Raw genomic sequence first — 27064 nt, 5'->3', positions numbered from 1 at the left:
AATTGCTATTGACACACATCATCTTCCCCACTGAGAGCAGCAGTTCGTTGTATGGCAATCACCAGCAACAAAACCAGTTCAGCTACAACCAGAAAGTCCATCTAGCAGTTCAGCAGAGTTAATTTCTTTTTTACTCAAACTCTGTGGCAGAGAATATTGGATCGACTCTGGAACTATTTCTAAGGCACCTGTACACACCACACTTAGGTCGCTACTTAGAAACAAAGCTGAGATATCCAGTACAGTCCTTTACTCAGCAGGGCATATTCAATGAGAGCAGCCTGGATCAGTAAGAGGCTGGGGGGAAAAAAGGGTGAATGGAAACTGCTTCAATATAGGTTGAAGAAGACTGACCTCATCCAGGGTTGGGAGGTAGTCTGAATGACAGATTTCCTGTGACTCCAGACCATTGGCTCAGTTATACTTGACTTAGAGACAAAGCTCCCAGACAGCCACGACCCTCTCAAGGCCTCCCACCCCCTTTCACCGAACGATCACTAGTAAAACAAGTTTCCACCAAGGAAAGGATCCGAGCCCGACCGCACAACACTTTGTTCCCCTCCAGGCCCAGGTGAATACACCCCACAGCCCAGCCCTGGAACCCCAAAAGAAGCGGACGCTCAGAGACACTTGGACCGTGTCCTGGAGCGATTCATCTCCAGCTACGCGTGTCAGGCACCGCGCAGCTTTGGGGACACAAAGACAGAAACTACAGCCCCCCAAACTCCGAGGGTCATTGTCTGCCCTCAGCTCCGTCTTCCTCAAATACGCTTCTCCTCCGACTGCACCCCAACTGAGCCTTGGGGGGAAGTCACTGCTCTTTCGGGCCTCCCCCCGCCTTCCCCTCCCGTCCCAAGCCTTTCGAAGGGCTCCCCAGCTCCCCGCCCAGCCCCTTCCTTCTCCGAGGCCCCCCAACGCTCATTTCCTTCTTAGGACTTCTCCATCCTCCCCCAGGCGGATCCCCCCAGACAATTCCTAAGTGAAGCCCCCCGTCTTACCGCTGCCCCCACCTCATTACCTCTCAGAAGCCCCCCCTCACCCCCCATTCTCCGGCTTCTTTCCGTTTGGACTCCCCTTCCCCTCCCCCATCCCGCCCGCCCCTCCTCCCTCCTCCCCGCCGCCCCCTCCCCTCCTCAGCACTCAGCCCGGGCCTCGCGCTCCCCCCGCGGCTCCTCCCGGGCGCTCGGCCCCGCGCGCCGCCGCCCCCGCAGCTCCGGCCCCTCTCTCCCGTCTCGGAGCCTTGTCGCGGCAGACTCACCTCAGCAGCGGCCGAACCGGAGCGGGATGTGAGCAGCGGCGGCGGCAGCAGCAGCGGGGGCCCGTCGCCCCGCCATCCTCTGGTCCGCCCGCCCGCCCCCCAGAGGCTCGGGCTCCTCCCGGCCGCTCGGCTCGCAGCCCCCACTCAGCGACTCACTTCCGGGTTCCTGGGGAGGAGGGGGAGAGTGAGAGCAAAGGAGGGGAGGGGGAGGGGAGGGGCGGGGCGCGTTGCGGGTGGGGGAGGACGGAGGAGGGAGGGCGCCGCGGGCGAGGAAAGGGAAGGAAGTGTGGCCCGAGGGCGTGGCCTGGCGGCTGTGGACGCTGGGCCCCACCTAGGGGCCAGACCAAGTATGCAAATAGGGGGATAACAACCGTCAAGAGGAAAAATGAGCCCTTTCAGGGCCAGCCGAATCTCTGTTTTGGACCTATTCGGAGTTTTTTAATGAAGATTTCTATTCCGCACTATTGGCCTAGTATCTGCGCAAAACAGTCGGCCTCGTACTCTGCGGGAATTCCTGGTTCCACCCTTCTGGGAATGGTCTCGCCCACGCCTCGGGGCGGGGCTGAGGCTCTCCCCGGCTCCAGTTCAACGGAGACGCGGGAAAATGGCGGAGTCTCGTTCCAAGTCTTCGGGGTGAGTGGGTGACTGGGGGACTGACTGACCTCGACGGACTGAGGAAGGGGAGGAGGAGGAAGAGGCGGCCACCGAGCGATGGAGACGACTGTTTCCGCGGGCCGAGGGGGAAACGTGGAGGGCGAGGCCCGAGGCGGGCCCACGGAGGGCCTTTCTGCTCCGACCTCCGGCCCTGCGCCCCTCGACCCCCAACGCTGGTGCTCCAGGCAGGCCTCGGGGGGCCGAGGAGAGAGCTGGGTTTGCGTCCCGGCTTTCTGGCCCTGGCCATCGCCCTCCGGGCCTCAGTTTACTCTTCCGTAAAAGGAGAGGCGAGCCTGACTCTGGACGGAGTGCGGGGCCCTCCTGGGGTCGGATCCCACCTGACGCTTGCTAGTAATAGTGGTAACTTTTATTTATGTAGCGTTTGCGAAGCGCTTTGCAGATATTATTTTAGCCTCACAGTAACTCTGGAAGATGGGTGCTATTATTATATTTATTACGTGATTATGATGATACGGTGCTATAATATATTATCATACTGTGCTATTATTAGCCCTATTTTTGCAGAGGAGGAAACAGAGGGTCAGAGTGGTACCCAGGGTCACACAGCTCCTAAAATATCTGAGATCAGGTTCGAACCCAGGTCTTCTTTTATGCCCAGCGACACCTAACTGCCCCAGTTTGCTAGCAGTGTGACCCGGGGTAAGTCAGGTAACCTCCCTGAGCCTCGCTTAACTTATTTGTAAAGTGGGCAGTGGAGGGGGTTGGACCAGCAGGTCTCTAGGGGCCCCTTAGGTTTTAAATCTGCACTCAGGCGACGCTGTTAACTGAAATTCCTCCCATCTCTAAGTTCAGTGAAGTGAAGCCTGGGTTCTGTTTGTGCCGTTTCAGGAAGTCTTTCTCAGAAGCCAGACCTAGTGCCTCAGGGAACCCCAAGGCTAAAGGGAGAAGAATACCAGGTGAGCCACAAAGAGTCAGGTGGTACAGTGGGATGAGCTGTGGGCTTGGAAGTCCGGAGGTATGAGTTTGAGCACCGGCTCTGAGAGGGGTACCCTTGGAGTGGTCGTTTCTCCCTTGTAATTCAGGAGCTGTAAAAAACTTCAGGGAAGTAAGTAATGCTTGTGTGAACTACACCCACACAGGATTGTGAAGAAAGTGCTTGATTTGGAGCCAGAGGTCCTAGGCTGGAAACCTTAGGGTTTACCGCTATTTGTGTTACCTTGGGCAAATCATTTAATCACTCAGAGCCTCAGTTTCCTAATCTGTTCTTAACTGGATTAGATAATTTATAAAAAACTTTTGCCTCTTTAAGCCTTATGATCTCATGACTTCAAAGCCCTATGTTATTGTGAGCTGTTATTAGATCCTGTGTTCTAAGAGCTCTTTCAGATGATAATGTAGGTTATATAGGCCCTTCTATATCTTAAAGAATCACAGAACCTGAAAATAGGAAGGGAACTTCAGAATCTCTTTAGTCAAATTCATATCTGATGAAGAATTCCTTCTGTAATGACAATAATAAAGATATTCAGCACTTTGCTTGAAGACCTCCAGTAAGTAGTTTATTACTTGCCAAGGCACTTCATTCCATTTTGGGGAAGCTTTCATTTTAGGTCAATCCGAAATCTGACTTTTCAGCTTCACCCTTTTTCACCTGTTCTGCTTTCAGGGGCCAAATAGGACAGCTATCTCTTCCACGTGGCAAGTCTTCAAATACTTATTACAACTGTCATGCCCCCTTAAATCTTTTTTACAGGCTAAACATCACAGTTCCTTTGCCTGTTCCTGATAAGATATGATTGTGATACTGAAATTTAGTTGATCTTATCAGACCTTTCCTTCTCAGGTTATTTTGCTGGCTCTTCATGTCAGCCCACTAACCATGAAAATGCCCTCCTAGGTTCCATCTTGGGCCCTTTTCTCTTTTCCTTTTATGCTAGGGGTTCATAACTTGTCTTGTGTCATGGACCCTTTCTGTAGTCCATGGTCCCTTTATGCATAATGTTTTTAAATGCATAAAACAAAATACATAGTATCACAAAGGATTAAATTAATTAGCAGAGCTCAGCCCAGCCTTGGCTGCTGGGGGTTCTCGAACAGCCCTTGGGGCAGAATCTCCAGTCCTAGTATCAGGGGTTCGAAGATCCCTCAACCCACAGGTGCCAAAGGTCAGTGACAGGGTTTTTTCAGCTGAGAGAAGGGCCTTCCCATAGCTCTGGTCTCAGGCAGCTCTGCATCGGGCAGGTGGCAGCAGTTCCCACAGCAGCCCCTACAGCAGCCTGCATTCATTGTTGGATCGTAAAAACCCTGGGGGCACTGAGGAGCTGATTATTACCTCAGCCCCAAGTAGAGGCCCTGAGGGAGCTGATCTTTATCTCACACTGAATGGCAGCCCTGCCCTTTATCTGAATCTTAGCCCCCAGTTCTGGCTTGGCAGAACTGGAGGCCAAGTGGCTGTGGAGAGGAAATTGCTAAGATTCTGGGCACAAAAATCTCTCTCTGCCCCCAGACCAGTGTACACGCTTGATTGTGCCACCTTGGAGGAACTGAGATCTTTCAGATTCCCAGAGTATACCCTACTCTTGACAAAGGATGCAAAAGTCAAGCAACTGGTTAGGAATTGCCCAAAGAAGGGGGAAAAAATTAATTACAATTACATGATTCAGTTAAAAGAATATTTTAAAAATTAGCTCATGGACCCTCAGTTAAGTACCTCAGCTCTGTACTGTCGTATTTGGTGTTCTCATTAGCTGCTATGAGTTCAATTATCTCTATGCAAATGATTCCCAGATCTCTACCCCTGGTTTCTTTCCTGAGCTTCAGTGATGTGTTATCAACTGCCTTTTGGACACCTTGAAAGGTGTGTCCCATAGGCATCTCAAATTCAACATGTCTAAAACAGATCTCATCATCTTTTCCCTCTAAATGTTTCCTTTTCCCAAACTTTACTGTTACTGTCAAGGGGGTACTGCCATCCTCTCAGTCATTTAGGCCCACAACCTCAGTGTTATCATTGATTTCTCAGTTTTACTATATATATCCAATCTTCCAAGGAATCTTATAATTTCTACTTTCACAGAATGTATACATTCTTTTCTTTCCTTTGACACAACCACAACCCTAGTTTAGGCACTCATCTCTTCACTGACTTATTGCATTAGCATTCTAACTGGTCTTCAAACCTCTCCAGGCTTCGTCCACTTGGCTACCAAGATGATTTTTTTCATCATAGGTCTGATCATGTCAGCCTCCCCTGCTCAACAAGCTGCAGTAGCTCCCCATTACTCCCTGTATTGTATATAAAGTCCTCTGGCATTTAAAGCACCCTTCCTAACTTTCCAGTCTTTTAAAACCTGACTATTCTTTACAGTGTACAGTCCAGCTGTGTGCTGTTCCTTAACGCAAGATATCCCATCTCTTGTGCCTTTCCTTTGCACTAGCTATCTCCCGTGCCTGGAATGTTCTTCCCCTTTCCTTTCCCTTCTTAATATTTTTTTTCCCCAATTATATTTTAAAACAATTTTAAAAACTTTTTTGAAGTTTTGAGTTTCAAAATCTGTCTTTCCCTCCCTTTCCTCTCCCCTCCCTGAAATGGTAAGCAGTCCGATATAGGTTATACGGGTACAAACATGTAAAAACATTTCCATATTAGTCATTTTGTTCAAGAAGACTCAAAAAAAGAAAGTGAAAAAGAGTATGCTTTGGTCTGTATTCAGATAATATCAGTTCTTTCTCTGGGGGTGAATAGCATGCTTCATCATGAGTCCTTTCAAATTGTCTTAGATCATCGTATTGCTGAGAATAGCTAAGGCATTTGCAGTTATTCATTGTACAGTCTTGCTGTTACTGTGTACAATATTTTCCTGGTTCTGCTTACTTCACTTTGTATCAATTCATGTAAGTCCAGGTTTTTCTGAACTCATCCTGCTTGTCACCAAACATCTCCTAATGCTGCCTAAGATGGCATTATTTTTTTTGACTGACAAGTTACAATGTTGACTCTTATTGGACTGATAATCAACTAAAATCCCTTGGTGAATTATTCATCTTGAGTTGAACTGTTGTCTAGCCTAGCCTCACCTATCTTGTACTTGTGAAGTTGATTTTTTGAACCTATAAAATTTTACATTTATCCCTATTAAATTGGACTCATTGTTCTAGCCTATAAGAACTTTCAGTTCTGTCATTTAGCATGTTAACTATGCCTTTCACTTTTGTGTCATGCAAATTTGATAATCACATATCATCTTTGATGTCATCTAGATTATTGTAGCAAATATTAAAACAGTTCATGGCCAAGCAGGCATACTCGGCCACTAATCTAGAGACCTCTTTCTAAGCTGATGTTGAACCATTAATGACTGTCTGGCTCTGAGTTGTTAACCAGTTTTGGATCTACATAACTACTTTTCATTTAGTAGCCTATGAGATTTTATCAAATGCTTTGTTGAAATCTGTGTGAAATATCTATAGCATTCCCCTGATTTAATATCTGGTAACTGTCAAAAAAGAAAATGTGACTAGCTGGGCATAACCCGCTTCTGGTGGAACATGCGGACACTGTGAGCACCACTTTTTCTGGATGGTCACTAACCATCCTTTAACAGTACATTCTAGAATTTTGTTAGGTTTTGAAGTCAAGTTCACTGGCTTGTAGTTTACCAACTATTCCCAGTCTGGGAGATTGGACATTTGCCCTTCTTCAGTCCTGTGATGTCTATCTCATTTACAATCTTTCATAGGTATGTTAGAAGCTTAGGAATCATATTTGCCTGTACTTTGAATTACTCATTCATGGAGTCTAAGGACTTGAAGTCATCAAGGGTAGGTAGCTGTTCCTTTTTCACTTCTCCCTTTTTAATCAGTCCTTTCTTTGCCTTTTGATTAAGGCCCTGATCAGGACTCCAGTCCTGGCTCTCATCCTGCTAATTCTATGCCCCCTTGCATTGGTATCTTTAGTTGATGTTGTTTCTTACCCATACTTTATGCATTTGTGTATAGCTCTCTGAAGCCATGGGCTTTATTGTTTGTTCTTTTCTTGTTTTTTTCTCTTATGAATTTTATCGTGTGGTTGGCTGGTTTATTTGCCGTTCCGTATTTTAGAAACTCTACAGTGTCCAACTTGGAAAATATACATAGGCAGCTTTTCTCTTTCATCTTTTTAGTTTTATTCCCTTTATGTTAAATTTGTAAGAGTCCAGGAAAATACGTTATTACTGGCTTTTGTTAGTTGTACTCTGTGCTTGGAGTGGGCATCCTTTTGCCTAGAAATCTCTCATTTCTACGTTTTATTCTGTGGTCCAGAAGTCAAAATCTCTTTCTCAGATACCTCTTCTTCTTGTTGTTTTGGTAAGGAAAGCAGTCTTTATTTTAATATTTTCCCCCAATTACATGTAAAAACAGTTTTAACATTCTTTTTCCAGATTTTGAGTTCCAAAGTCTCTCCTTTCCTTCCCCCTTCATTGAGAAGAAAAGCAATTTGATATAGGTTATATGTGTGTAGTCATGTATTTCCATGTAAATCATGTTGTGAAAGAAAAACAGAGACCAAAAAAATAAAGTAAAAGTATGCTTTGATCTGTACTCAAGAGTCCATCCATTCTTCCCCTGGAGATGGATAGCATTTTTCATCATAAGCCTTCAGAATTGTCTTGGATCACTGTATTGCTGAGAACAGCTAAGTTATTCACAGTTAATACAATATTATTGTTACTATAAACAGTGTTCTCCTGGTTCTGCTCATTTCATTTTACATCTGTTCGTGTAAGACTTTTCAGATTTTTCTGAGAGCATCCTACTTGTTATTTCTTGTAGCATAATAGTATTCCATCACAGTCACCTTGTTCACGTCATTCCTCAATTGATGGCATATTTGATACCGTCTTCTTAAGAAATAGTTTACTGCCCAAATCTACCTTTTTCTTTTGAAACCCTTGTTTTCAATTGGCTGCAGGGATAAAAACGCATGGTGGCCTCTAAGCTTAATGTACTCAAAAATTTTTTAATAAATTACATTTGTGTAACATTTTAAGGCTTGCAGAAATTTTTCCTCTCAACTCAGTGCAAGTAGTTTTATTCCCATTTTATAGGTGAGGACACTGAGGCTGGGAGGGATTTAAATGACATTTAGATTTAAATGACATTCTCATCACACACCAGTAAATGTTAGAGGTAGGTTTTAAAACTGAGTTCTCCAGACTCCAGGGCCAGCATTTTATCCACATTACCTCTTTCTTAGTAAATGTTTGCTGGTACTAAAGTAAGTATCCGATATGAACGTAAGAGAACTATTATTCTGGAGAAAGACAAGTAGCAGAATAGCTGAGTGTCTAAAAAGGTTGTGGGGTAATGGGGAGGAGGAGAGTAGGGCAAATTCAAGTATTGCTGCTTTAGTATGATGGATTTTTTTTCTAGAAGTAAAGAATTATTGTTCAGTATGAAGTGCTATGAATGGAAGTATTTTGAGAGTTACAGTATTCTTTGTCTCCACAGCTGGAAGAATAGTAGAATCTCGGTATTTGCAATGTGAGAAGAAAAACGTTGCTAAGGTAATAACATTATTTATTTCTTTAGTTCTTGTTCAAAAAGATACTGTAGATATCCTGGTAGCAGATTCTATGGGATGAACTCTAATTAATGTGAATTTCAACCTTGACCTTATCTTGAAATGACATCTAAAAAGGGAGAGAGTTCTTGGTTTGATAAAACAGAGCAGTCTGAGAATGGACTAAGTTGCTTTGTGAGAAATTTTGTTCCCCATCACTTGAAATGTTTAAACAAAATCAGAGAAGACATTTACTTTTTAAACAGGAGTTTGGACTATAAGATTCTGTTACTCTGAATAAAAGAATCTTATATATTCTGCCAAATTTCATTCTTTACTTAATTGTTTTTAATATCCATTGTTGTAGTTGACCCTTTTATAGCTTCTTAAAGGAGACTTCATTTTTATTCCCTTAGTTACTTCCCAACTGGCCTCATATTGAAATAGGTCCACTCTCTATTTATAGAGTAGGCTTCTACTTATGAAAATTTGGAATTAAGCAATTGTGTGGAGATAGTTTTAGTTTCTCCTTTTATTTTTTAAAACAGAACATTGAAATTAAGAATTGAAATGGGAATGGCCAAGAGAACAGGTCAGATTTTATAAAAGATAGCAATCAAGTACAATAATAAGAATTATGGAAAATAATCTTTGTTGCTGTGAAAATATTTTCATTACTTTAGACTTTTCAAAGGACATGATAATACTTTTTTTTTAGATTAATTCAACTTGTAATAGCAGTGTTTTCCATCACCTTTGTTTGAGGGGCATCGCATGAAGTTCTAGAAGGTGCATATGTGGATTGGTGGCTGGTTTTTGAGTATTCGTTGTATCAGAATTAAATTTTAGAATACCTTGCATATACTAAGTAATCAGTAAATGTTTGAATAAATGAAAAAAAACATTGGTTGAGCAAGAAGAGAAAAGAATAACTAGATTAATATATTTCAGTACTTTAAGGATAGTATCATAACAACTCTTAAATCTTTTTTTTTTTCTTACTGACAGGCACTTGCACCTGATACTTCAATCACCAGTTCCAGTGGCAAACAGACCGAAAGTGGAAAAAAATCTAATGTGTCTCAGAAGGATAGCACAGGTAACATTGCAGGGGTGGGGTGGGGTGGGGAGTTTTAAATCACCCAGTGGTACCAAGTAAAATTCCTAAATTCATATTTAAGTCTAAACTCTTCTACCTTAGTGGTCCCTCTTTTTCCCACAACACCCCAAACATATCCTTGTTTTTTTCATACCTGTTCATTCTCCCTCATACAAGCCACGATACTACCTACTTCCAAGCTGTAGCTCATACTTTTTTTCCTCCCTGGCCCCTTACCCCTAAATGCCCTCTCTCCTGTTCTCTGCTAAGTTGAATCCTAACCATCTTTATACCTCTTCTATCAAACTTCTTTGTTTTTTCAACTACTTTAGTTTACACCAAACCTGTCTCCTTAAATTCTTAATGCACTTAGTACCACTCTTTGTTCTCTATGTGTACTAGTTTTCTCTCCAACTATTGTAAACTTCTGAAGGGCAGGAACTGTGTATGTCTTTTCTGTTTTTTAGGCTTTGCTGTTTACTGCTACACTTTACTTCTCAGGGCCCCTGCCTCCTCAAGTTTATGTGGCAATGTGACACTCAACCTTAATTCAGGAAGGTTACCCAACTGTTTTCTTTTAAGTCCTTAGGTTGATATCTTTAAATTGAACCCATAAATACTCTTAAGCCAACACCAAATTCTTTGAGGGTAGTGAAACTATCTTATTTCTTCATGTTGCCCCCAGCACATAGAACAATCAGATGTCAGTTAAAATAAGGCTTGAGTCTCTCCTTCCACATTTATCTTTCACTTGTCCTTCAAAGCTCTCTGATATTGTGGTGGAGCGTAGGAGGAATTAAGGTGACAAGCAAGACTGTAGCTAAGTGACTTCTCGTTTCTGACATTCTGCAACTGAAGTTCTTTAGTTTGAATTTTATATGTTTTGGTAGTTTTTAAAAAGTGCGGTTCCAAATTTAAATCCCAAAATTAAATTTTATTTTTAAAATCAGTGGGATTATTTTTAATGCCTTTACTCACCAAAGGGACATTTAATTATTTTTGTTGTATTTAAAAATGTCAAGAGCAGAAGCTATAATTTCATTCAACCTTGTAAGAAATGTTATTCTGAAAGCTCTTCTACATTCTATTAGAATAAAGTAAAATTATTAAAATGTTAATGATTATTATGATTGTTGTCTTTAGTTCAGATTTATGGTACAGAAGAGTTGTGGGTTTTTTGTGCTTTATGAATGTTTTATTCGAATCTCTGGTAAAATTGAAAGAGATAGTCCTAGGAAGCTTTCTCTAACCCTCTCCCTACTATGATTGTTCTCTATACAGTGTCAGGGAGACTGGTGATATAGTGAAAAGAGCTGGATGATGTTTGTAACCTTGGACTTGTCATCTCTAGACCTGCTCTCCTTTTGTGAAGATGAGTCAGATTGGATTAGATGATCTCCAAGGTCCCTTCCAACTCTAAAACCCTATGAATCTTTTAGTGGAAGACTACAACCTATTTCAGGCAGGGGAAGTGAAATGAGAAGTTTGAGACAGCTTAGCATAGTGGAAAGAGTACAAGACTTGGAGGCAGGAAGATCTGGGTTCAGATATTGCCCTATATAGTAGCTGTGTGATCCTGGGCAAGTTACTTCTCGTTGTAATTCAGTTTCATCTTCTGTAAAAAGGGAGTATTAGACTAAGTCTCTTTGAGCTCTAACTCAGTGTCCCTATGAGAAAAGGTGCAGAGATGAGAATATTTTTGGTAGATATATACGTAAGACAGAAAGATTGCTTTTGAGGAGCTTACTGCCTAAGAATTATTCATCTGACCCAGTAATACACATTCAGGCACTTTCCACATGTCTTTAATGTGTAGTTTTCCAAAATTAAAACAGTATTGAGTAAAAATTAATACGGTCAACATGACAGTAGGGAAAAGGCAAATGAAAATAAGATCGATAAGGAGCAATTTCAGGAGAACATTTTGACTAAATGGGAAGACAGGAACTAACTACATACAGTAAAGGATGAAAATAGACTGAAAGGTAAAAAAATTGTTTGCACGTGAAACTGAAGAGGTATATTAGAAATTTCTAAATCTTAGAGAACTTCCCTCAAACTAAGTAATATAAAAGGGTCATACTAGGATTGCATTTTCATCCTTTAAGTTGAAATTTTTCAGAAATATTTCTGCTCTACTTGAAATCTAAAAGACCATTGCTGAGAATTTTGCTAAGCCAAATAGTAAATTTATGAAGTCCAAGAATGTTGGTGGGGGGAAGGTTTTGTTTTGTAGGGAGTTTTGCATGTTTATTTTCAATAAAATTACATTGGACTTCCTTACCTAAATTAAGTTTCTCCTCGTTGACATTTTACGAGCTAACTTTCAGGTATTTCTGCTTGGTCTTCAGATAATAATCAAGTTGAAAAGGATGATTTGCAGTCAACCCTGTTAGAAGGACACAAAACTGCACCTCCTGATCTGGATGTTTCTGCTATTAAAGGTAAATAATTCTCTTCAGAGCCACTTTATTGCTTTAGTTTGGAATAAAATATGCATTTGCTGCATTTTGTAAAATGCTGTTCTTTGTTTGATTTAGATAAAAGTATCAAGAAGAGGACTCCCCAATTAGCCAATAAAGCTAATACAACACAAAATTCCAACACACCAAAAAAACCCAACACAGTAAGTGTTTTGAAGAAAAAAAATAAGGGAGGGGGACCTTAACCCTTGGTTATTCATGTTCTCAAAGCGTTGGGAAAGCAATTGTATGAAGAGAACATTTTGAACAGAGTTCAGGATGCTGTGTTATCCCATTGAGCTGTGCAGCTACAAAACTTGAAGCACTCTGATTGCAAGGTAACCCACAGGGCAACTGAGAGCAGAATGGCTGGTGCAGTTTGGGTATAGCCCAAAAGGAGCCAGAACCTGTGCTTTGGAGCAAAGACATTAGACCAGAAAGACAGTGGGCAGGGGCTCTGAGGTTGTTGCCCCTTAGATATTCAGATAATCAGATGAAGATCTTCAGCCAATTAAATGAATCTTCTAAAGCAATGGGAATCCTTTTGTTGAGCACTGTGCGAAGGGCTGAGGATACAGACAGAATTGGGGACTTCCTTTCTCATTACAGAGGGACAGACAGTATGTAAAGCAGGGCTTTTGTTTGGCTCATGCCAGAGAGATCAGCCTCATATTCCTGCAGGGGAAGGGCCCAGTAGGTGCTGAGGCTTCTAAGGAGAGCACCCAGATTGGCACAAGAGTGGGGCCTTGTCAGACCCTCACCACCGAAGCAGGGGGCCTTCTAGAGTCAAGTTCCAGTAAATGACTGAGTATTAGCCGAATGTTGTTCTTGTTTATTCCTTGTTTTGAAGAGGAGAGGACCACTGACATCAGGAGGGGGATGTCTCGAATTGCAAGTGAATTGGATTTAAGTGAAGCAGAGCTGTGCAAAGTCACCAACCTCACTCTGTCCTCTAGAGTCACTGGAGTCCAGTGACAAGACATAGATCAGACAACTGGCCTCTGATGCAGTGGGAAACCTTGGCTTTTTTAAACCAAGGTCTTTCCCAGGTCTCGATTTGTCTGAGGCAATGCTCATTCTGTAATTAAAGGCCAGGTAAGAATGGAGGCAAAAGATGGCCTAGTTTGCCTTCACAGAAGAATCAGTCTGGTGGGAGGGGAAGACCTTCAGAGTTTCTGTCCAGAACAGAAACAGTTGCTATTTACACTCCCCCTCCTTAGGTGAATGACATAGAATGTAAATGGTGCAGGTGTTAGAGACAGAGACACACAATGGGAAGGAGAAGCAGGACTCAAGGACTGTGAATGATCAGGGAGGGTTTTTATAGGGATTAAGGATAGGCTTTTCATTTTTACCTTTAAGTAATAATATCTATTATTTACATAGTACCTAAGGCTTACAAAGCACTTTACACATATGTTGTTGTTTGGTCCTCCCAGTAACCCTGAAAAACAGCAGCTTCAGTGACCTCTGTTTTGTAGTTGAAGCAGTTGAGGCAGAGAGGTGAAGTGACTTGCCCCAGGTCACAGCTCCTGAGTGGCAAAATTGGGGCTTGAGTCCCAGTCCTCCAGTGTTCTTCCCACTGAAAACTGCTGCCTGGCCTAGTGAAAGAACACTAGAATACTAGAACTGGGGATTTAAAAATAGAGTAGTTCCAGTTAGAACTAGAACAGCCCTATTTATTTCCAAATGTTCAAATATTTGTGTAAGAAGAGTTCAGATTAATCAAGCCTAAGCAGAAAAACAGAAGATGTTAAGAGTCCATATTCCTGTAGGGACGACTTCTAAGAACCTTGTATCTAGACCAGAAGTGGGGAACCTGCAGCCTTCAGGCCACATGTGGTCCTCTAGATCCATAAGTGATGAGGCCTTTTGACTGATTCCAAATTTTATAGAACAGATCTTTTAGGATTTAGGTTACACTTAAGGATCTAGAAAGCCACGTGTGGCCTGAAGGCCGCAGGTTCCCCACCCCTGGCTTAGACCTATATAATGTACAGATGTATCGAATTCTTATGTTCTTATACTTCTTTAAGGATCCATGATTTCATCCATGAGGATTCTCTACAGATGCAGGCTATAAATCCCTTCATGGTTTTGTGAGTTGTGTCCAAAAAAAATTCATAGTCTAGTGACCAGCCTTCTGGAAAAAGTCCTCTCTAAACCTAACTAGGTTAATCTTCTGACAGTAAATGAACTGTTTATCAGCAGGAATTTACTTGAGCTTTCCTAGCTTTGCTGGACCTGACAGAGTTTGCCCTTCACTAATAAGTCCTTGGATATTGTCAGCACCATTGCCACTTTTGTCAAAGTGGAAGATGCTTGCTGTACCTAAAAAATCTGGTGCCTAAATCCAAGCCTGGCAGTTTTATTTTGGCCAGAAATAAAAATAACAGCAGCTTGAGCTTTGTGATCCAATGCTTTAATTACAAAATCCAAGGACTCTTGAGTAGTCAGTGTCTGCCTCATTTTTTTCTTTCTCTTCTCATCTTCTGCGTGTCAGCAATAACAATTTGTAGACAAGGCATGAGAAGGCATAAGTGGCTTTAAGACAAAAATAGCTGAGTCCAATTTTGCCAACTTAATATTTAAAAAAAAAACAACCACCAACATCTGCTTTTCCTGGACCATGTGCTATATTAGGGATTATGTAGGATTTGTATCAGGGAAATGTATAATACATTTAAGAAGTGAAATCTATATATCTATAGTTCATGCTGTGATTTATATGTTTATAAGCATAAATTCTCACTCTGTCAGACAGATAGAAGAAGCTTCCCTAAAGCAAATACATTATTTAAGGAATTGTTGAATTTTTTAAGAAATAATTTTCAAATTATTTGTTTGAGTTTCTCAGACAGATACAATTCTGTTTGGTGCCCTAGAGTAATGCATTTAGCCCCATGATATCCATGTTCATACTTGTCTCCTTAGACAGTAAATTCAACCCTCAAGCCCTGCAAAACATTAGGAAACCTGTTTCCCCTGGTCAGGATTCCTGACTCCAAACTACCACTCAAAAGAGACTTACACATTTTATTTAAAGCAAACATTGATGTTGTTATTAGGGAGAGAGATCACTAGGGAAAAAGGAGTAGAACCTAGTTCTTATTTTCTGTTTTGTAGAATCTCAGTCACAGGGGTTTTATTTAGCCAAGCCATGATGACATCTCATTCTCTCACGGCTCTTGATTTATTGGTGCCTTAATCTGTGGGGTGGTACCTGTCATTCTTATTGAATTGGGCTTCCAGGAGTCAGACTATGTATGTCTAGGGAATACACTGAACATGTATCACTGTCTTTCACTGAATTGCTATTATAGGATAGCTTGGGAATTTTCATAATCTTTCAATTGTGTTAGCCAATTCAGGTGGGCCACAGTGGAATCTCTTGGATCCTTCAGAGTTAATAAGGTGCTTTGGACATAGAACCATTATTCTGATGGTGAACTAGCTCAACTTAGTGTTTTTCCAGCAAGTATTTTTTAGAGAATCCCAGAGTTACCTAGCATATGCTTCTACAGAGGCAGCATGGTGAAGTGGAAAGAATTCACTGAACTTGCAATCAGGAGAGATGTGGATTCAAATTCCAACTCTGCTACTTACTGTGTGACCTTTGGTAAATTACGTAACATTTTTTGAGACTCAGTTTCCCTTCCTTTAAAAATGAGGATAATAATGCCTATACTGGGGTAGTGTGAAAATCAAATGAGAAGATATATGTAATGTGCTATATAAATGACAGCTGTTATTTATTATTGATGCTAATTTTCCACCTCATATTTGCTTTTTCTCTTCCCTAATAATAGCTTTCAATTATATAGTGCTTGAAGGTATGTGCATTATCTCATTTGATCATCACAACCCTTTGAAATAGATGTTATTATAATCCCTATTTACATATAAGAAGACTGAATCTAGCTCTGAAAAGTAGATAGAATTTTAATCCCTCAGAGTATAGGTCGTTCTGATGCCAGGTCTAGCACACTCTCCACTGTTGCCCATGTCTTCACTTCACTGTAATAAATGCTTGCCAGCAGAGGAATTCCTACTAACCACTGACTTCAGAAATCCCAGATTCTTGGTTTCTAGTGTCATGATGTGTTAACACAGGTATCATAACCTGCCTGAGGCTTGTAGCATTGCTGCCCTCCCTTCTGCATCCTTTCCCTAGCCCACCTTCTTCAGCAGAGAAGTCCTGTTCTCCACCTGTTGACAGAATGTAATTCAAGATATATATTCCTTTCCTCCTCAGTGCTTGTTCCCTGCCCAATAGTGGAACAAAAAGGTCAGACTCCACCACATTCAGAGCTACACTAACTTGTTCTTCCCTTGGCTTTGTGGGTGATTAGTTCTTCTTCTCTGAAGTACCATTTTCTGGAATTTTTTTATGACGTCACCAACATTTCTTTAGCATTTAGACAGACAGCCCACTTGAAGACATGTTTCTTTAACAACTGCTTTTGCTATACTTAGTAAATATCTTTTCTAAAAGCTAGTTAACTTTAGCTGATTGTCAATGGGAAGCACATCAGTGAGGAATCATAAACAATAGCTCTAGGAATGCCATCTCCTTGAGGTCACCCCTAGAATCTTGAAGAGAAAAGTAATCAGCCTCCTTCCAGGGACATGGCCTAATAATGTCATAATAATAATGTCATGTATAAGAGTATCAGATGGATCTGTGATCTGATGGATCTGGAAGTTCCCTCCAACAGTAAGTAAGTTCAGGAACACCACTCAGTACCTCAAAAGAGTCTGTTACAAGCAGTTTTGCACCCCTAATGAAGTGAACTCTTTCCACCTCTGCAAAGGAACGGGGAGATATTTTCTTATATCTCTTTCGAACCGAGCTTTAGACCTTATAATTTTTCAACATTCCACTTCTTTTGTATTGAAATGATTGAGATTGATTCTGTATAATTTTTCATTGATTCTATTTAGAATTAATTGATTTTATCTTGTAACTGCCTAAGTCACCGTTTTTTGTCTCTGAACTTAGTGCAGAAATTCACCTGGTTTGTAATGAGTTTGAGTTCAGAAATCTTGTTTGTTCTCTTTGCTAATCACTGTTCTATTCTTGGCTTAAGGAATTCTGCTAACGTTGGGGGATAGGGTTTGTCATAAGGAAGCTGAGGCTAATATCTTCACATCACTAGGCTATCTTTCCAGGATATGTGGTTGGCCGTCCAGAGAAGCCTGGGCCACTGTTCTGCAGGTGGACTCAAACAGTGAACACTCAGTCATACCAGGGAACGGAGGGGGGTTGTTGCTAACCCCTTATTACCGTTCTTCCAAGCATTATTCTCTTTTGCCTCAGTCATATAACCAGTCATATTGTCCTCAATCCCATGATGTCAGCTTTCCTGCTCTGTTCTTTGTTGTATATTCCCCAAAACCTTTAAAAAAACTGTCCCCCTGATTTGGGGTCTTAGCTTTACTGAGGAAACTGAGATCCTATTTAATGGTAAATTTGTGCTTTACTAATAAATTGATCATACTCAGAACTTTGTGTCTCAGTCATCCTTTTTATGTTAAAAGTCACTGTAGATATTCTTTTCCTGTGTCTACTTTCACTTTGCATCAGTTCATGTAAACCTTACCATGTTTCTCATTTCTTATAGCATAAGATTTTCCATTACATTTATGTACATCAATTTATTTAGCAATTTTCCAATCAGTGAGTATCTGCTTTGTTTATAGTTTTTTTGCTAATACAAAAAATGTTGCTATAAATATTCGGGTGTATATGGGACCTTTTTGTCATTGACTTCCTTGGAGAATATGCCTGACTGTAGAATATCTGGGCCAGATTATGCATTTTCTCTGCATAATTCCAAATTGCTTTCCACATTGGTTATATCAGTTCACAGCTCCACCAACAATGCATTAATGTGCCTGTCTTTCTGTAACCTCCAACTTTGACTGTTCCCATTTTTTGTCATCATTGCCAGTTTGCTTAATGTGAGGTGATATCTCAGGGTTGTTTTTGATTTGCATTTATCTTACTAGTTATATGGAACAACTATTATATGCTTAATAGTTTACAGACTTCTTTTGGAAATTCATCTTGTCCTTATCCTTTGACCACATTTCTCTTGGGGAACCTCTTGTGCATAGGCTCTTAATGTTTGATGGAGTTCAGTTATACTCAAGCACTGTTGTTAGATGATCAGTTGCATATTTTACAGCAGGGATCAGCCAAATATGACCTATGGACCAAATTTGGCTGCCACCTGGTTTTTGCATTTCAAAATTCCATTTTATTGTATTTAAAATTGGAAAGACCAATGGATAGCTTACGTATAAAACAGGCTGAGGGCCAGATTTGCTGACCCCTACTTCCAGCCTGTAGATTTTCCATACAGATCTGGGATAAAGATAGAGAAAGTACGAAGGGGAGATTGCCTCCTTAACTTCAGTCTTTGTTGAGCTCGTTTTTCACAGTCCTTTTCTTCTTTTTTTTTCCTTCTCCATTCTCCTGCTTTCCCAGTTGCTCCAGTGATAGTCTCCTAGGATGATTTTATTGCCTCTTCCTTCCAGGGACTTTGAATAGGCTGGAAATATTTAGGTCTGAGGATTATCCAGTATATATCAGGTCCACATGTTTTCCTAAGCTGGGGAAGCTTCATTTCTGGGGGGGGGGGGGGGGGGGGTAGGGGTGGAGCATGGGCAGTAAGCCTCGGGTGCAGTTATACATTTAATCTGAGACTTCTTTCCTAGTTTCTAAGACTTCTAGGGGGTGCTGAGCAATTTTTTTTTAAAGGTGTGGTAGGCCAAATGAGTTTGGAAACCTCTGATTTATACCCTTCGTGACAAAGGCCTGGAGTAAAGACAAAGGGCAAGAAGGGAGGATTATGGGGTTTAGAATCAGAGGGACATGAGAGATCATCTTAGGCCACCCACTTCATTTTGTCAGTGAGGGAACTGAGGCCCTAAAGAGAAGAGGTCTGGTAATCTTAAAGGAGATGAGGACGGTTTATAATCCTACAAATAAATATATTTTTGAATGTTGAGTCAGAATGCCCAATCCTGGGAGGATACTGAGGTGCGTAAACTAATTTGGAATCAAACACACATTATGGGTTTTTTATGCTTGTTTTTTAGGTTTCCCCAGAAGATATTAAAATGATGGAGTCGCAGACATTACTTCTAACCCTTCTAGCAGTGAAGGTAAAATTAAAGATAGTCAAATGTATTTACAGAACAATGAATGAATGAAAAACATGAAGTACTCTATCTGCGCAGAGCACTGTGCTAAGTAGGACCATCCCTACTCACTACAGAAGGAGACAATATGCTTCAGCTGCTAGTCAAATGGAAAGGTTTCTTGGTTCTGACAGTACAGTGGTGAAGCAGATAATAATGCATCTTTCTTAATATTATTTCCACTGGTAAAACCACACCCACATCTTCTATAGAACCATTTGACCGTATCAAGGACGTTTGAGGTGAGGGATATCTTTTCAGGCTCTTTAGTGTTGTTGGGATAGCAGAGGCTGCAGCTCCTGTAGAAACAATTGCCAGATCATTTCCAGTGTTGATTCCCTCGTTGATGGTTGTTGGGGCTGGGCTAGAAGCAAGTCTCTGGGTGGGTGGTGCTGCCATCTCGGAGGCTCCTGGGCTAAGGGGCTTGATCTGTCTCTTCTCTCTGAGAGAAGATGGTTAAAGTGGTGGTGGGTTTTTTTTTAATAGTATTTTATTTTTTCCAATTACATGTAATGACAATTTTTAACATTCATTTTTTTATAAAATTATGAGTTCCAAATTTTCTCCCTCCCTCACTTCTCTCCCCACTCATCTTAGGAAAGAAGGTGGTGGTAGTTTAATTCAGCCAGCACATTCAGGACTCCTGTCTTTCTTAGAGTGTCTTGCATGCCCCATAAATGTCAGTTGTGCCAGGGCTAACCGGTCCCTTCTTCATGGGGGATTGATCCCGTGGATGAAGACTCCGGGGACTGGTATTCCCAAGGCTCTTGTGTGTACCTGCTTATCCATGGCAATTTATTGGTGGCATTAGTGGTGGTGAGGATTGTGGTTTCATGCCCCACCATAGCTTATAGCGGTCAGGCCGGCAGCAGGGCTGCTGATCTGGAGGGCATCGTTCTTCCCTGGGCTCTTGGGCCATCTCCAGGAGTTTAAGGGAAGGGAGTGTTGAGGTGATGGAGGTAGTTGGACTGCCCCGGAACATCACCTCTTGTAGAGTTTGAGGGAGTATGGTGTCAGGGATGGAGAAGTATCTCTCTGGGCGGCCCCACACCCTGACTGTGTGACCACAGGTGAGGCACCAAATCCTGTGGCAGGCAACACTTAAGACTTAAGTTCAGACAAATTGCAGATCTTATCAGCTCATTAGAGTTAAGATCTGGAGAGGCTGTGCAGTGTTAGTGACTTGTAAGCTCCTCGAGGGCAGGGACTTTTGTTATTGTATTTGTATCCATAGTCTACTAGCCCAGTGTCTGGCACTTGGTAGGAGCTTGCTGAATGTTCTTCGACTGACTTTCCTGCCTGAGGTCACATGGACTGTAATTGTCAGAGGTAGACTCAGAACCTAGGTCTTCTGCCTCCACATCCAGACGTGTGGTAGCCACATCCATGCTGCCTCTCCCTTAGAGGGAGTCCTTCAGCAGCAGCACCTTATAAAAGAATACTTTGGTGAAGAGTTAAGCTAAAGCTGCTGGAACTCTTGGATTTCCTAGATAAAAAAACGCCTTGCTGTAATGGAAGAAAAGGAAGAAAGAAACCTAATCATGTTATGTGAAGAAAAGGACAAACTTCAAAAAAAAGTGCAGGAGTTGAAGCGCAAGCTTCTGTTTCATCAGAAAGAGCAGGAAATGGTGGACGTCCTTGCTGCCCAGGTTAGTCTGTGAGCTAATTTGTGCTGCCTCCAACATGAGAATGTGCATTTTTAGGCAGAAAGAGCTAACAGGAAACTTTGGGGCTTCTCACTAAGTGGCCCCATTTATGATGGCATACTAAACAATCTAAAGGTCTCATTTCATATGCTAGATTGTTTTCTGTTTGCACACTTCTGCCTTCTGGCTCTTTTTAGTTAAGTGCAATAGAGAGCTTTTAAGGAGAGGAAGTAGTGTGAAACCCCAGGAACCTCTGTCCCTTGTTTTGGTGCAAAAAACCTTGCTTAGAGTGAATTTCCTAATCATTAAGAAAAAGTTTTCCCCAAGTCCAGTAATATAATGGTATGGTTGGTATTTTAGAGTGGTAGACTAGGAGACACTAGATTATTGATTGCAATTTTTAGTTTATAGTAATGCCTTTTCTTTTTTGCTTGCAGAGTGAATTGCTTACTCCCTTTGTGGCAATGTCTGAGGATTTTAAGAAGGACTATAAAACTTTTGCCACTGCACTAGACTCTACCAGGCATGAACTCCCTATGAAATCCATTCACATGGAAGGAAATAGGGACAAGTTTTTAGGTATGGATGTCATGGCTCTTCTGCTTAGTATATTATAGAACCATTAGGCAAATATCTTCCCTTGGGGTAACAGAGAGAACACTGGACTTGAAGCCAGGAGGCCTGTGTTTTAATCCTGGTGGAGACATTTACTCTCTGTTTGACTCTGGGCAAGGCAGTCCATGTCTCTGAACCTCAGTTTTCTCATGTCCAAAATGGAGAGAATACTATTTAGTAGGCAGTTAGGCAGTGAGTGGAGAGAGCACTGGCCTGGAGTTCAAATCCAGCCTCAGATACTTGTTAAGCTGTGTGACCCTAGGCAAGTCACTTAATATCTGTTTGCCTCAGTTTCCTCAAGTGTAAAATAGGGATAATAACAGCATCTATATTCACAGGATTGTTGTGAGATCCAAATGAGATATTTGTAGAGCCCTTAGCATGGTACCTGGCATGTAATAGGTGATTAATAAATACTTAGTTTCTTCCTTACCCTATTTGAACTGTCAACATAGTATAACTGGAGGGGTAGCACTTTGTATACTGTAAAATGTTACACAAATATGAGCTGTTATTATATAAGACTGATTCCTTGAAGAAGATTCCTTGCTTTGTTGATGAACCTTTTTTTAGACTTAAAAATGCTCTGAACACCTGATAACCTAAAGCAGGTTTTTAAATGTTATTTTTCCTTTGTAGATGAGTTACAACGCCAATTGTCTATCACACAAAACTTGTTGGCAGAAGTTACAACTGAGCACTTAGGAGAGAATGCTAAAGTATTTGATGTGTTGGGTGAACTTAAAGAAGTAGTACAGAAAAAGGATATAGAACTCAAAAGGTATTTCCTACATAAACTTGCTAAAAAATGTTTTAACACCTTATTTGTCCAGAAACCAGACTTTTCTCATCTTTAAAGTGTGAAAGACAATTGTATTGACAGAGTAAGTGGAAAAAAGGCCTTTTGCTGAAGTGTGTTGAAAAGTATATGTAATTTACTTTGAACCTGTTGACCTATGTTGCTTTGTACATAATCATAAAAGGCTGGATAATCTGGTTTCTTACTCCATGGCCATATGAATTTTCAAGGTGTTTTCTGGAGTCAGGTACACAGATCAAATGAAATTAACGTAAAGTGTGTATAAATGTTAGCTCTTATCACTACCATCGTTATCATTGTCATCATTATTACCTTGACAGCTGACTCCAAAACATGGAGGTACCTGACACACAGTAGGCCCTTAATAAGGATTAGTTTTCTGAATTGGAAGAACTATTAGAGAATAGATATAAGAACTGCAAAAGCAATTTGAAGCCATTTGGTCTAGGAGCAGGTAGCCTTATATACCTAAATTGGCACTTGAGGTTATGTTTATTAAGTGCAATAAACGTTTCTAATGAGGTCCCTTAATCATTGGGAAAAGTTGAAATTATGTTTTGTGTACTCTAAGACGGCAGGAAGGTGTTTTTTGCAGGGTTTCTACATAAAATGCATCAAATGTAGTTTATATAGTAAAAGAAATATGGTTTATTCATCTGAAAAATTTCTGTTAAATAAGATACCACTAATTTTTTTGCTAACATTATGGCAAAATAAGCTATATTCAAGGTGGCTGTTGTATTTGGATTCTGCTTTTATAATGAAAATAAGATAAGGTAAATGTTTATTAGAATCAAATAATAATTTAGTTAGCTAAATTTAGCATGATGTAGGATAAAAAGCTACACTTTTGACAGTAGAGCACCTACCTCACACAGTTATTGTGAAGCTCAAATGAGATAATGATGTAAAATCCTTTTAAAAGTTTAAAATTAGGAATAAGGTTAGTCATTGATGTTGTTCAGTCATTTTAGTCATGGGTGCTTTTCCATAACCCCATTTGAGGTTTTCTTGGCAAACATTCTGGAGTGGTTCACCATTTCCTTCTCCAGCTCATTTTACAGATGAGGGAACTGAGGCAAACAAGGTTAAATGACTTGCCCAGGGTCACACAGCTAGTAAGTACCTGAGGTCAGATTCGAACCCAGGAAGATGGAGCCCAGTGCTCCATCCATTGCACCACCTAGGTGCCCCTAAAAAAAGTCTGTCAATAAACCTTTATTAAATACCTACTATATGCTAGGCATTATGCTAAGCCCTGGGAAATGAAAGAAAGGCAAAAAACAAACTTTGATCTCTAAAAGTTTATATCTAATGGGGAAGATAACATGCAAAAACAACTATATACAAAAAAGATATATATACAAGATAAACTGCAGATAATCTCAGAGGGAAGTCATTAACATTAAGAAGGGCTGGGATTAGCTTTTTGCAGAATGTGGGACTTTAGCTGAGACTTGAAGGAGGCCTGGGAAGCCAGGAACTAGAGATAAAGAAGTTAGTTCAAGTCCCAGGTTTTCTCTCTGCTTGCCTGCCTATCTCTCTGTGTCCCTGTTTCTGTCTTGCTGTCCCCTCTCTGAAATATCCATTTAGTCATGAAGTACCAGCCATTCTACCTCTGTGATGTCCCTTTGCCTTTCTTTGCATGTCACCAATCCGCTGTTTTTGTATGTGAGAAAGCCAAGGCCCCAGAAAGGGATAGGACTGTCCTAAGGCAGTGTAGTGAAGGGGCGGGACTGAGAACATCCTCTGCTGGGCTCTGAGGTCTTCTCTTCCTGCCCTCTCTCTGGATATCCATGCTACTGTAGAGCTCCACAGACCCGCAGAGACCTGCCTCTGCTGCCCCAGTTACGTACCCAGACCTCCTTCTGTTCCTTCTTCTGATTCAGCAGTATGTACATAATGAGGCCCTTTTATTGTGCTAAAATGTTGTGAGGCCTACACCCATGCAGTTCAGCAGTAATACTTATTTAGTGCTGGCCAGCTGTGTACAAGCCTTTAGGGTTGGCTTTGAAGCTGTAAAGACAGAAAATGAGACAAAGTCCTTTACATTTTCCTTGTCCAGGCTTTTACAGCTAACTTGGGAAGTTGAAACGTAAAATGGGGAAAGAAAAAAAACAACTTGGAAATGAAATTCAAGCCAGAGAAACCACTGCAAGCTCTAGGCCAATAGGAATCTAATTCTAGGCTTCGGGGCTAAGCCCTCTGTGATTTTTAACTTTCTGCCCAAGATGTGGGCACTCAGCGCTTGTTGAAGCTGACATGTTTTCTTTTTCCTTCTGGAAGTCTTTCCTGGCTTGGAGTATCCAGCAATCCCAAGAAACTCAGAAGGACTCTCTAGAGGAGTTAGTGGTGTGACCTGGAACAGAAAGCACTGTGGGTTCTGACCCAGCTTTCGTACATACACCTGGGGAGGTTGGTAGGACAGGTGGGTATTATCCAGGTTTCATAGATTGGGAAACTAAGGCTCCCAGAGGTAAAGTGATGCGCTTGTGTTTACGTGGCTAATAAGTGATAATGCAGATTCACACTTTGGTCTTTGGTCTTCACACTTTGACTCCAAGTGATCCCTTAATAGAATAGTGTTCCAATCTTATTTCACTTTGATTTGTGGAATTCTGTTTTCATTGTCTTCCAAAGAGAAGGTTTGATTCCATTTCTTGATAAGGTTTGACTAGTCTATTATTCTTCATTCCATAAATTCCTTATTTCTGAACCTCTCACAACTACATTTACTGTAGAAATACATGTACTGGTCTTGGAATCAAGAAGACTTGGTTCAGATCTTCCCCTGATAGTTTTCTGGGTATGTGTTGTTGGAGAAATCTCTTTGTGTAGCTTGTTAGAATTTTAGTCACATGTCAGTTCTACCGATGAAATCATACAACAGATAGGTTGTTGTAATTATCAGGCGTAAAAGAGCAAAAAGATCAAGAATGAAAAAAATACATATTCAGTGAGGAACAGATACACATTTTGGAACCACTTTTATTTTTTCAGGGCTTCTTATGCTATACATTATGATCGCTCTTATTGGGTGTGGGGTGGTAATCTCTATTTCATTGTGTACTCGGAAAAGTCCGTATCCCTCAAAGTTAAAATCTCAGAGTTGGAAATTTCCTCATGGCATATAAGCCAACCCATATCAAGAGCATGAATTTTCCATACAGTATTCCTAACAGGTGGTCATCCAGTCTTTATTTGGATATGTTCAGTAATAAGAGAGCTCACCATTTCATGAGACATTCTGTTTTACTGTTCAGAGTATTAGGTAGTTCTTCCTTATATTGATTTGAAATCTTCTACCTTTTAACTGTCTTTAATTGGTCTTTAGGGCAGCTAATTGATTCAGTGGACAGAGCTCAGGGCCTGAAGTCAGTAAGAGTTCAGATCTGGCCCCAGATACTAAACTGTGTGACCCTTGACAAGTCACTTAACCCTGTTTGCTTCAGTTTTCTCATCCGTAAAGTGAGCTGGAGAAGGGAATGGCAAACCACTCTGCCAAGAAATCCCAGATGGGATCACAAAGAATTGGACACAGCTGAAACGACTGAACAACAGTTGGTCCTTGTTGTTTTCTCTAGAGCTAAGTGATGGCTCCTCCATTTTTGAAGTCAGTGAACATGTTCACTTTCAATCTTCTCTCGGCTAAATGTTCCCAGTTTCTTTAACCAAACAGGCCTTTATATTTATATTTAGACCATTTCTTTACTAATATTGACATTGCTGTGGTTATCCAACTGATGTCTTTGGACAAAGGAAATGCCAGTTTTTTTCTGATTTGTTTGCAGGAGCTTTGTCCATGTGCTTAACTTATCCTCTGAAGTCAGTAAAGAAGCTGCTTTAATTAACCAAGAAGTCTGGGAAGAGACTCAAGGCACACAGAACCTAAGCCAGTGGTATTTTAATCATGAGCGTTCAGAGAATCCTCCAGAAGACAGCTGAAGGCCTAATAGGTGCTTATATTTTTAGGTTTTATCACATCAACAAGTTGTCTCTGACATTTTTACTGGTTTGGTTTTCTTATATTTTTTCTGTCGTATGCATAAATATTTGAGTCTTTTTGTGACATTCAGAACACTTAGCACTTTAAATCGATGTGTATTAAATGTTTTTGCATTCTGTTATGTGAGAGATTTGGGGTATCAAAAATAAAGTTTCCTGACATAAAATTTTGTGTATTTTCAAGTGGATGCATTTAATTTCCAATATTTAGGCAATATGAAAAGGCCAAATCATTTTAAAATTTGTAAGTAAATCTGAAGAGATGTCTTTATTGTTGCATTGAAAGGAACCTCTGTAGTTTTTTTTCCTTGAGCAGATCATGTCAGGACTTCAGATTTTCTATCTCTAAAGTGATGGGTTCAGCTAGAGCAGAGATTTTAACCTTTCTATGGCCGTACCCCTTTGGCAGTCTGGTGAGTAAGGTTTCAAATGGATAAAATAAAATATATAGAATTACAAAGGAAACCAATTATATTGAAATACTGTTAATAAAATATTTTTTAAAAAACAAATTCACAGGCCCCATGTTAAGAGCCCATGAGCCAGAGTAACTGTCAGAGCCCTCTGGTTCTCACATTCTGTTTCCATGGCTCCTACTTCTCAGATAGAGTTGAGTCTATTCTTTAAACTACCGTTTCTCCGTGTGTGAATTAAATGTAATTTTTGGTAGTTTCATTTAGCTGCTTTTACACATTGGTGCCACTGGAGGGAGAACTTCACTCATCTTTTGATGGGTTAGCACAGAGGTTCCCAAACTCATTTGGCCTAGTGCCACCTTTAAAAAAAAAAATTAC

General features: G+C 40.9%; 2 protein-coding genes across 11 annotated transcripts in view; one reads left to right on the top strand and one right to left on the bottom strand.

The window, feature by feature from the left end:
* MYO9B (myosin IXB) overlaps positions 1-1394 on the bottom strand; it is a 131211-nt gene extending 129817 nt beyond the window's left edge. For all 9 annotated transcript variants that reach the window (XM_072601291.1, XM_072601285.1, XM_072601287.1 and 6 more), the window contains exon 1: positions 1259-1394. The gene's annotated coding sequence lies outside the window, so the exon portion shown is untranslated. The remainder of the gene's footprint in view (positions 1-1258) is intronic.
* On the top strand, positions 1362-26437 carry HAUS8 (HAUS augmin like complex subunit 8). Of its 2 annotated transcripts, XM_072601298.1 has the most exons (12): positions 1362-1442; positions 1732-1891; positions 2762-2829; positions 8363-8418; positions 9423-9513; positions 11865-11957; positions 12054-12139; positions 19083-19148; positions 20675-20833; positions 21268-21409; positions 22085-22226; positions 26057-26437. In XM_072601298.1, exons 2-12 carry the CDS (start codon positions 1863-1865, stop codon positions 26208-26210), a joined length of 1086 nt encoding a protein of 361 aa, XP_072457399.1. In that variant the 5' UTR covers positions 1362-1442; positions 1732-1862; the 3' UTR covers positions 26211-26437. The 2 variants fall into 2 exon arrangements, with proteins under 2 accessions (XP_072457399.1, XP_072457400.1); XM_072601299.1 differs by lacking the exons at positions 1362-1442; positions 22085-22226 and adding an exon at positions 24552-24693 and having other exon boundaries at positions 1534-1891.
* The last annotated feature ends 627 nt before the right edge of the window (positions 26438-27064 follow it).

This window comes from Notamacropus eugenii, chromosome 4 (assembly GCF_028372415.1).
Source record: "Notamacropus eugenii isolate mMacEug1 chromosome 4, mMacEug1.pri_v2, whole genome shotgun sequence".
NCBI classification, from domain to species: Eukaryota; Metazoa; Chordata; class Mammalia; order Diprotodontia; family Macropodidae; genus Notamacropus; species Notamacropus eugenii.
The sequence above is the reverse complement of the archived record's forward strand: the minus strand, read 5'-3'. Positions and strand labels throughout refer to the sequence as shown.

What these genes read in the sequence shown, in the direction of transcription:
- HAUS8 (XM_072601298.1), top strand. Translation starts at nt 1,863, where the DNA reads ATGGCGGAGTCTCGTTCCAAGTCTTCGGG. An exon ending in CACCAAAAAAACCCAACACA is followed by an intron (nt 12,140 to 19,082) that starts GTAAGTGTTTTG and finishes CTTGTTTTTTAG; the next exon opens with GTTTCCCCAGAAGATATTAA. An exon ending in TGGACGTCCTTGCTGCCCAG is followed by an intron (nt 20,834 to 21,267) that starts GTTAGTCTGTGA and finishes TTTTGCTTGCAG; the next exon opens with AGTGAATTGCTTACTCCCTT.